Source organism: Papaver somniferum, unplaced genomic scaffold, assembly GCF_003573695.1.
Source record: "Papaver somniferum cultivar HN1 unplaced genomic scaffold, ASM357369v1 unplaced-scaffold_114, whole genome shotgun sequence".
NCBI lineage: Eukaryota > Viridiplantae > Streptophyta > Magnoliopsida > Ranunculales > Papaveraceae > Papaver > Papaver somniferum.
In genome coordinates this window covers 3,508,593-3,519,786 of record NW_020620381.1, presented here as the reverse complement: position 1 = coordinate 3,519,786, position 11,194 = coordinate 3,508,593, and the positions used below count along the sequence as shown (strand labels likewise).

The following is an 11,194-nucleotide window of genomic DNA, read 5'->3' as shown; positions in this document are numbered from 1 at the left end:
ACCAATACTAAAATGAGAGTTGGTAGAAGTTTTCCCGACAATGTTCAACACTGGGAGATCCTACTTGTTTGTTTTGTACATGCAATATATTAGAAGAACTTTATGAGAGCACCATGCCAACTTTACAAACTCCGGATGAGCCAATAAAAGATGTTTTATTTGTTGCTTATCATCTTTATCGTGGAAAACCGAGTAATTATGCTTATCCGGAAAATTCCTTAATTATTGCATTTCTTTCCTTTGTTCTCATTGGCCATTCTTCAATTTTGTTCTTGCGTTGTAGATTTTATACAAAATAAATATTCTTTTTGGGCTTCTTTGCTTTAAGTGAGCGAGGATATCAATGGGTTTCATACGATTTTGTGTCACTAAATATATGATGTTCTCTTCTTCTTCAGTCATCCGTCCAGCATAAAGGTATGTTAGAAAACTCTACAGTATAAGTTGGTTATGACTACCGCATATAACTTTCTCCAAAAACCACTTTTCCTCCACGTTGATCCTAATTTGAAGCTTGAAAGGGCACCGGGTCTTCTTAGTGAAAGTAGTATTCTTCCTCTTTGTCTTTGCTTCATACACGGATCCCTTTTTTGCGTGAATTTTATGCTGTCCACTACACTCGCAAACCATTTGAAATCTGCGGCCATTGATGAAACTATTACAAACTATGATACACATAATCAACTTTCCTTGTTCTCTAGACAATTTCTTTGCATCATTTTTTCCTTCCATGTCTACCAAATAGGTTAAAAAAAAAAAGGTTAGAAAAAAAATAATCAATATGAATTTTCTAGTAATATATTCCATAGAATGAAATACGCATGTATTCATCATTATCCTACCAAGTAGGTTAAATAGTGAAAGGTAAAATCTTCGGTGAGAACTTCATTTGCTAAAGGTTGTTCACCCATTAGAGGAGGTACATCCACGACCTGGACCAAAATATACCCACATTAGTGTAAATGAGACAACATAATGACACCATATATAAAGCTACGGTTGGTAATGCAAGCGTCGAAGTGAACCGTAAATAAATCCAACCAACCGTAACAATGCACATAATATGTTACGGTTGGTAATGAAAGCGTAGATACCAGCTGTAAATAAATGCAATAAACCGTAATTTCACATTTCCAACCTTGGCAATAATTTGACCACATACAGAGTAAATTACGATTCACAATTATACTTCAAAATGAACCGTAAACAAACTTACGGTTGGTCTTGATTTTCAACTTACTAACCGTAACTAGTGCAACAACTACACCCATGCACATAATATGCTACGGTTGGAAACAACTAAACGACATTAACAATAATAACTTAGTTACGGTTCGTCTCGCGTATTTTTTTACTAATCGTAACTGGTTTTACGAGTGGGTTTTCCTCAAATTTAACCAGTTACGATTGGTAGTTCATCTGTTACGAATCCTAACTACTAATTACAGTTGGTTACATGAAAAAATAACAACCGTAAATCACTTTGAAAATGTAAAAGTGTTGATTTATTTTACTTACATTAGATAATTTTGAGCAACAAAAAGTTAATTGGAACGAAGTTAGAGGTATAACTGGTCATTTGCAGCCACGGGTTGTTCAATTTCTTGGCTTAATTCTTCAATTGATTTATATTTAACATCACTTTGGGTTAAATCCTCTCTACCATCTAAAAAATACTCCATCTTCGGATCTCCATTAATAGGTACGTAAAGTTTGTTTTCTTTATCATATAAATATTCACCCATCTCAAATTTGTCAATGGAATCACACATTTTGGTTGAGTGAATCAAAACCTAAGGTTTCACAAATACAATAAAAGTTTTTCTTTTTTTCTCCCGTCTAAAACTAATCTAATTTTGTTTTGTTTTAGAATAAATATAATTGAAACTTTATTAGCGACACTTTAATTATCAACACTAGACTAGATCATCAACACTAAACTATGTAAGGATTAATTAGTCATTACGAATTTTTTTGATAAGGGGCTTTTGAAATTAGGGATATCTTTACTTTGGGTCACAAAAAAAGTGATCACAGTTGCATTCGAGTCACCGAGAGAAATTTTAATTGGAGTTTAGGCCACATGACCGTAGTTGACCGTCTTGACCATTAACCTCAAAATATTAAATTTGTTAATTTTAATTATTTTATATTTAGTTAACGGAGGTTCGTTAGTACGTGATTGTCACATGCCAGTTAAAATAGATAGATGGTGACGTGCAGGGAGCTCGTTGAGGAGTTTTTACAAACACATGTTGTGTCTTGCTTTTGGTAGAGAGATACCTTGGCTGTTGTTTTTCTTTATCGTTTTTTACCTTTGTGCCGATGGAACTCTGTCCCTTAGTATGTAATTGATGTATATACTCAAACTGGTGGTTGTTGTTGTGTAGGTATGCACATCTTGGACGTGAATTGGAGAAAGCAGTATACATTTTCTCGAGGAGTGATACCCATTGTTGGTATAATTGAATTTGGAGATTTACTCGATATAGACCGAAGCTGGATCTCATTAGATGTTCTGGAGAGATCAGTGGATCAATTGACTTGGGTGAGTGTTGAATTTATATCGTTAACTTTTGAAATCTTGATATGTTGCAGCAAACTAAATTATTGAATTCGTGTGGGGTTCTCATCTGGTTCAAGCTTGGGTTTAAACAAGAAATGACAATTTTTGATTTGCTAAGTAGTCAGTGTATTTTCTCATACCTACGACGGGGTTGGCTTAGAAATGTTGTTGATTATACGACTAGCTGCTGATGGTGATGAATTTGGTGGGGAAGAACGTTAGAACCAGTAAATAAACACAAACCCAAGTTTTTGTTAATCATTTCACATGTAACAGATTTATGTAACGGTCCAGACGGTCAACGACATTTCTATGACCCAAACTCTGATTAAAATTTCTTGATAACCCAAATACAATTCTGGTCGTTTTGTTATGACCCAAAGTCAAAATATCTCTTGAAATTATCATATAATAATCTTCTTTGTCCTATTATTATATTAGCTCCTTTAACAGTTTCTTCCACCCCTATAACAAGATTCAAAATCCCACTAGAAAGAAGAAGCAAAAATTAGGAAATTTACATATTTCAAAAATAATTATTAAAGATATATTTGGAAAAAAACTAGTCTCCCTTTTTCCTTAGTCTACATTTTCCCTTTGTCTAAAATAGGGGGAGGGAGTAATTTATTTGATAGCAAAAGGAAGAAGAGGAATCAATCACAAAGGATTTCTTTATTTATTGGAACTTTAGGTGCAAGAGAAATCAGTCATCCAATCTCATCTCAGAAATGAATATCATTCTATTTATACTATATTTTGTTATTCTCGTTCTTATTCCTTGCACTAGTAGTTCCTCCAATATCACTAAAAATAATGAAACCAGTTTATCATTATCGTCATCGTCACATAATTTCTCTTGTGGAGATCTGCAAGACATCCATTGCCCTTTCTTCATACACGGGAATTCTCATCAGTGCGTCAATCAATCACTAATTGAACTCTTATGCGAAAATAATAGAACTATTGCAACTGTTTCTTCAAAAAGATTTTATGTCATGGGAATAAATTATACAAGCCAATACATTCGATTAATCGATCCAGGTCTTCAAAAAGACTCAAACTGTTCTTCGATGCCTAAAAATTCATTACATGACGTGTTTGGGCCTGCTGATATATATTTTCGTATTGGGTGTAGGCCGGTGATATACATGAACTGCTCAGGGAATCTAAATGACTTTCCACTTTACTTGAACACTTCACCTTGTGTTAATAAGTCTTCTTCAAGCAAATTTTCAACATATGTCATGGTGGATCCACTGGTTTCAGAAATTAAGAATTCATGCACAAGTTTCCTTACGTCTTGGATTTTTGATGAGGCTCTATATGAAGCTTCCAAGCAAGGGAATTATGATACATATGAATCGACTACCTTTGGTTCTTATTCAGATGTTCATGACCAAATGATGAAAGGCTTCGTACTCAAGTACGGGGACTATGAGATCTTCACCCAAAGAAAAGAATCAGGTAAGTTGATCAACGCTAGCTTAATCTCTCTTTGATCCGGTCATCATTAATTGGTCAACGTTGATCTTTCTTATGCATCATTGGACTTTTCTTTCATGGAGTATTTTAGATGAGTAGATCAACGGTATATATGTATGATTTTTCCCTCGATAATCGATCTCCGATTTTGAAACAGAACATGAACACCCTGATAAAAGGCATCTTAAGAATCGACATTTCATATCCATGTCTTTCATCCATTTGCTTCTTCTATTTAATTTCTGCACGCCTGTACTAATTTATTTGCTTTTGATTTGTTTTTGTAAATGCAGGTTTCATCCGTTTTCTTAGTAAGTTCATGTTTTCCCCTCATCCGATCGTCGTATGTGATCAAAAGTAACCAGTTTCGAATTGTAAAGATTCATGCAATAGTGTAAGAATTTTCTTGTCTATTGGATGTCAACTGATAAAAGTTCTACTTTTGCTTTTTATTAATAGGTTCTATATACGATATTCTGTACCCTTACGCCGTCAACTATGGAAGTAAGTTAATCTCACCGACAATACTATTCGGACAGAATAAAGAAAACATTTTATAGACACATTCTTACAAATTTGATTGGCGGATCCCGCACCGCTTCTAACCTCTAAGACGATTTTTAGTTCAAGAGTCGATTTTGAGTTTGTTTATTTATTTTAATAATTCACACTTTAATCCCCTACTTATTCATTAATAACTATCCGTCATTCATAATTCATTTGGCCGAAAGCTTCAAGAAATGATGCAGTACTGATAATTTTGTGTGTCAACTAATAAACAATATTTTTGGTTCTTATTTAGATTTTATACGGAGAGGTTTGAAATATTTTCGGTTCTCCAGCCACATCAACGATGATGGAGGTAAACTTAATCTCTAATTTCTCATAATCCGTCAAAATTGATTTCATTCTACATAAGAATATATAGAATACTATCTCATCTGATTCTTCCCGTCATTGTTTTGTTTAAAATGCAGTTTCTCTGGAATATGTCAAAGTATATATTTTCGGTGAGTTCAGATCAACCCATCAAAAATGAAGTTTATTCATGTGCCTAAGCGGTTCCCCAAAAATTCCTCAACCAGTATTCCAACCACAGTTTCTTAAAAATTAAACAGAAAAAGTTACTATTTTCTTTACTTTTTAGTTTGGCAGAATGTTACTTTTATTGTTTCCTTATTTTTTTCTTCTTCTTTTTTTGTTTCAGGAATAATCATCTTTCCAGGTAAAATATCTCTAACTTATATACTGGTTTGCTTGATGACTAACCACTAAATGATCTCGATGTTGTGTGACAACTAGTTTTTCACTTAATACTCGTGGTTAAATTATCTTAAATTTTGATTTGTAGATCAAATTTTAAGATTGATAACATTGATCTTAGAAAAAAGTGAAATTAAATCAATAATGATAATTAAGCAAAATATCAAAATCATAATAAACAGAAAATAAAAATAGAGAATACCGATATTACGTAGACCATCTATCCCCAATTGATGGCTAATTTTTATAAGCAATTAAAAAACACCAATAATATCTTTTTTTTTTCTTCAACAAGATTAAGTTATTTTCCCAATATATAGATCTTTAGAGAGTCAAAGTGTTTTGGAAGAAAATCAACTTCCGAAATGACAGTATATATTAAAAACTAGTAATATTTTTGGGTTTCACTGTGAGAATATTTTATTGGGAAGTGACTAAATACAACCCTAGATTGGGTTAAATACAACCGGTATCCTACTTTTCATAATTTTTCTTTTTTCATTTCAAAATAACTAAATACGATCCAAATATAGTCGGTCAACGTCTTCACCTAAATATAAGAGTATCTGAACATTCTGAACCATTTAACCAATAAAAAGGTTGGTTTGGAAGTGGGATTTAATGGCATCTTGTGGAGCTTAGTTAAATATTGCTTCCAGTTTGGTGGCATTCTTTCTTATATCACAACATACTTCACCTAAGATCGTCGTCGTCATCATCATTAATTCTTAAGTTGATGATCACTCATATACATATCAATGGAGATCTCAAATCCCTGACATATCATCACAATCATCTTTGAAAGCGCTATTTCGTTAGGTTTAATTCTTTTCTTATTATGATAGTTCAAATTTTTGTTGACATATATCAAGTTAACCTCAATAGAAATCAAATTTTAAATCCGCATGTGAACCAAAAACCTAAACAGAGGAAAAAGAAACCCGAATTCCAAATAGAGGTTAAGCTGATTAGAATTTTTTTTATGATAACGGCTGTGAATTGATGGTTTGGTGGAGATGGTTGTGGCGGTGGAGATGATGGCAGTGCCCGGTGGTGGTTTTTCTTTTTGTAGACTGTAATCGTAAATGGAAGAAGACGTATACAGTACCTTATGTAAATGAATGTGTGGTCAGGCAAAGTAAATGGCAAGGAAAAACTGATAATTAGGGTTGTAATTAGCTAATCACAAATTTCAAAGGGATGCATTTAGTCAGGGTTGCATTTAATCCAAATGAGGGTTGTATTTCATTACCGCCTTTTATTGTTAGACCAGAAATAACAAGAATATGTTGAACAAAATAAGTGGTCATTAGGAGAAAGACATAGGAATGATTGGGTGACCAGTGATATATCGTTTCTTCTGTGCCGAGCAAAAAAAAAAAAAGAATCAATTTGATTTAATGAGAACGTAGAAAGGTCTAAACTGACACTTATTGGCACTGGATTTAGATAGAGAAATCCTTCAATAAATTTGGATTTAGATTTTGACTGGCAAAGTCAAAGACTGCATAATCTTTGGAAAATATTTGGAGACAATTAGATTACCAAAATTGACGAGATTTTCAGAGAGAAACTGATCTGAGTGATCATAACTCTGATCATATTAGGCCTATGGTTGTACTCTTAGTCGAATTAGTAATCATGAGATATTCAACCGAATTAGTTTATGAAAATAACAGAGTTGTTTATGTTAGAATATGGGCAATGAGTGGAGTGCCTATAGAGTTATAAATCGCAGAATCTTAGATAATCCAGACAATATGAGAGTAATAATCTCAAGATGCCCCATCACGTGTAGCCTCGCTAGATCTAACATGCGGATAATTAAATCGGGTAATACGGAAAAAAAGACACGGTCATATGACTCGTCGTAAATAGCCTGCTCTGATACCATGTTAGAATATGAGCATCCAACTCAAAACTAATTGACTATGAGTGAAGTGGCCCATAAAATTATAATGCAGGATCTTAAATAACCCAAACAATATGACACTAACAATTTAAGTTAACCAATAAAAAAAAATCTGAGTCAAGATAATACAGCTTAATACACCTTTGATGAACACTATAGATACAGTGAACAATCAGTGGAAGATTGATTTAGCTATTTAGGTAAGTAAAAAAAAATTCTAGCAGTACTAAAAGGATAACTGCCGATGACAACAAATTATTCTGTGTTGACAGTAAAATAATCAATGAAATATTTGAGGAATCTTTGATAATGAAAATCCGAGCAAAAAACAAAATATTGATTGATATAATCGCGAAAATAGTGGATTTTTTTCGAGATAACGATATTTCACTAAAACATATTACTGAGCTTAGTAGCCAGGAACGGGAACGAGGTCGGGAGAGGGAGCAAAATTGTCATTCACTTATTTTTTTCTTCTCTTGGAACATTCCGAAGCTAGTTTTGTATTTTTGTATGTCTGTATCCCATTGATCTTAGAGGTGGAAGTGTAAATATACCTAATGTAATGTAGGGTAATACGTTGGGCTTGGGATCTTACTTAGCCCAGAATAACAAGACGTTTTTAGTTAAAAATGACCCAAACTAAATGAGTACAACCATAGGGTTTTAATACCAAAACTTTTTTTTTTCCTTCTCCTTTTTGTGCAGCTGCACGTATTCTTACCTTTCTTCTCCTCTAGAAACTCTACTTTCTTTTCTCGTTTTTGATTTCTCCGCATTCTTCTTCCCTTTTTTCTACCTTTTTTTCTTCTCTTTCTCTAGTTTCTTTCCCCCTTTATTCTACTCTCTTTTCCTCCGTGATAGTATTGAAACGTTTTCACCGGATAGGAATGCGTTTCTCTGGTGTTAAGAGTGCGCTCCCAACCGAATCTCTGTGAGGAGCGCAAAATCGCGATTCTCAGTGAGATTCGTGAGGTGGTTGGACGTTCCTGGATACTACGCTACTGAGAAATGTTAACAGATTCTCAACAGCACGAACTATTTCCATAAATAATGTATTAACTTTCAGGAAAAAAAAACTATTATCAGCAAATTATACAAGATAATGGATAATCACATCAAACAAGATAATGGATAATCACATCAAACAATATAGAAACTTTGTTGAAAATAAGGACGTGATGCAAATGAGACTTTGATACCCATGCATATATTATCATATGATACTGAAATAACACAGAGTAACAATGATGCACAGAGAAACAAACCGGAGATGTGGTGTTACATTGGTATAGGCCAATTAAATAAAAAGCACAATTTGGAAGAGCTATTTGATAATAACTCTGATAAAAATAAATAATCATCAATAGAGAAAAACATACTACTATTGAGCCGAATCAGATGATTAAAAGAATAGAAAACGGAAGAAGAGCATTTCTATTCTGGTACCATCTTAAATTTTGATATACAGATCAAATTCAAGATGCATATCATTATAATTAGAAAACAGTGAAATTAAATCAATCCACGGAAAAACCCCCGAGGGTGAATAAAATTAATGATCTCAAAATTTTAATTATTCTGGGATAATTTTACACTTACAACAATTCCTATTTATATAGGAAGATGGATAAACAGTAAACCTAAAGATAACCAACAAACTATGGATAGTTGACTAGGCCTATCCAGCTAGAATACAAGACCAACAGACTAAGTCTTACGCATATCTTATGAATATTCCAACAAGTTATAACTAATACTTTTAGTTTTAAGCAGCCATGACAAACTAATCTAGGATAACAAATTATGTTCCAAAGTACTCGAGATTCTGATCGCAGTTGATTATCCTAATTTGTTAATTTAGGAATGATCTTGCTGGGAAGATTCATGCTAGTGGCACCATTCGTTCTTTCAATTTTGATATATGCATTGAGAAAAAGAAACCGTGCCATGAACGCAAGTATCGAAGACTTCTTGGACATCTACGCAGACCAGATGCCTATAAGGTACTCCTACAACGATGTCAAGAAAATGACTAACAATTTCAAGGAAAAATTAGGCCAAGGAGGCTTTGGATATGTATACAAAGGAGCTCTTCGTGATAATCGTGCTGTTGCAATTAAGATTCTTACCTCAACAAAAGGAGACGGGCAAGATTTCATCAATGAAGTAGCTACTATGGGAAAGATACATCATGTGAATGTGGTACAGCTCATCGGATTCGTAGCCGAACGTAGAAAACAAGCTCTTGTTTATGAATTCATGCCCAACGGATCTCTCGAGAAATATATATTTCCTCGGGAAGAAGGAAAAATTACAAACCTTCTCGATTGGGAAAAAACTTATGGAATCGCATTAGGAATAGCTCGTGGGATCGAATATTTACACCGAGGATGTAGTATGCGAATACTACATTTTGACATCAAGCCTCACAATATTCTACTTGACCAGAACTATAATCCGAAAGTTTCAGACTTCGGATTAGCAAGGTCATACTCGATGGATGCCAGTATAATTTCGGTAACACACGGGGCTAGGGGAACTTTAGGATATATGGCCCCAGAATTATTTTATAGAAATATCGGAGGAATCTCCTACAAGTCAGATGTGTATAGTTTCGGCATGTTGTTAATGGAAATAGCTGGAAGAAGAAAAAATTTGAACGCGTTAGCAGAGAATGCAAGTCAAATATATTTTCCATCATGGGTTTACAAACAATTGAAACAAGGAGAAGATATTCAAATGGAAGATGCTACTCAAGAAGAAAACGAAATAGCAAAGAAAATAATCATAGTTGCTCTATGGTGTATTCAGCTGAAGCCTGTTGATCGTCCCTCCATGACTAAAGTTGTGGGAATGTTAGAAGGAGACATCAGAGTACTGCAGATTCCTGACAAACCGTTTTCAATTGCAGATTGCGGTGGAGATGAAGATATCATGTTAGATTCACTTGTATGATGTAAAAAATATTGATGCGTTGTTATGCTTTCATTGAAATATTTGTATCAAATAATACTTGATAGAAAATTAGTTTCTACTAACTATTTTTCTTATGATATTTTGGTTTGCCATATATTTGCATACCATTTTAAAATGTCTTCGTGCCGAAAAAAAAGGAGGCAGACGGGTTATGTATGAGAAGCAATCTTTCCTCACAATGATAGATCAATTGGGTTTTATGGACTTCGGATTCCGTGTAGAACTTACACATGGAAAAACAATCAACAAGGACCAGATAATATAATGGAAAGGTTCGATCGAGTCATCACCACCCAATAATGGCGTGACGCTAACCCTCACCCAGGCGTTACTCATCTCCCGAGAATTGCTTATGATCACTCTCCAATCCTATTGCATACAAAAACAATCGATTGGCAAGGGAAGAAGAACTACAAGTTCGAGCATCTATAGTTGACACACCCTCAACTAAAGAAAATCGTCGAGACAGCCTAAAGTCAACAAAATGACTCAAAACCTTCCTTATATTTTCAACTAAAACTACTTACAACAGGGGAAAGCCTAATAGAATGGAACAGAGAAACCTTTGGACACCTGCCAAAGCTAATAAACAAATTACGGAGCAAAGCCGAATGGCACAACATCAATGTGAGATTCAGAGTGGCGAAGAACTAAACTACTGGATAACCCAAGAAAAACAGCTTCGGAACCATCACCTAACTTTACCGCAATATCACGCAACATACTGACAACAAAGATCCAGAATTCAATGGATTTTAATCCGGAGATGCCAATATGACTTTCTTCCACATGAAAGCGACTATACACCGATGTCGAAACAACATACAACAGTTGTAGGATCAGCAAAACAACTGGATTAGCGATAAAGATCAGGTAATTAAAATCATCCTTGATCACTTTACGGAACAATACTGGCACAAAGAACATCAATAGATGAGGAGCTCTTTGCAAAATCACACCCAGACTGACAACTCGACAATATTCTAAACTAA

At 34.1% G+C, this 11,194-nt stretch overlaps 1 protein-coding gene across 2 annotated transcripts; it reads left to right on the top strand.

Annotated features, from left to right (window-relative positions):
* The first annotated feature begins 3,183 nt into the window (after nucleotides 1–3,183).
* On the top strand, nucleotides 3,184–10,296 carry LOC113328920 (rust resistance kinase Lr10-like). Of its 2 annotated transcripts, XM_026575914.1 has the most exons (8): nucleotides 3,184–3,607; nucleotides 3,702–4,030; nucleotides 4,342–4,359; nucleotides 4,508–4,552; nucleotides 4,851–4,910; nucleotides 5,026–5,058; nucleotides 5,256–5,273; nucleotides 9,088–10,296. In XM_026575914.1, exons 2-8 carry the CDS (start codon nucleotides 3,715–3,717, stop codon nucleotides 10,179–10,181), a joined length of 1,584 nt encoding a protein of 527 aa, XP_026431699.1. In that variant the 5' UTR covers nucleotides 3,184–3,607; nucleotides 3,702–3,714; the 3' UTR covers nucleotides 10,182–10,296. The 2 variants fall into 2 exon arrangements, with proteins under 2 accessions (XP_026431699.1, XP_026431698.1); XM_026575913.1 differs by having other exon boundaries at nucleotides 3,184–4,030.
* Nucleotides 10,297–11,194: the final 898 nt, after the last annotated feature.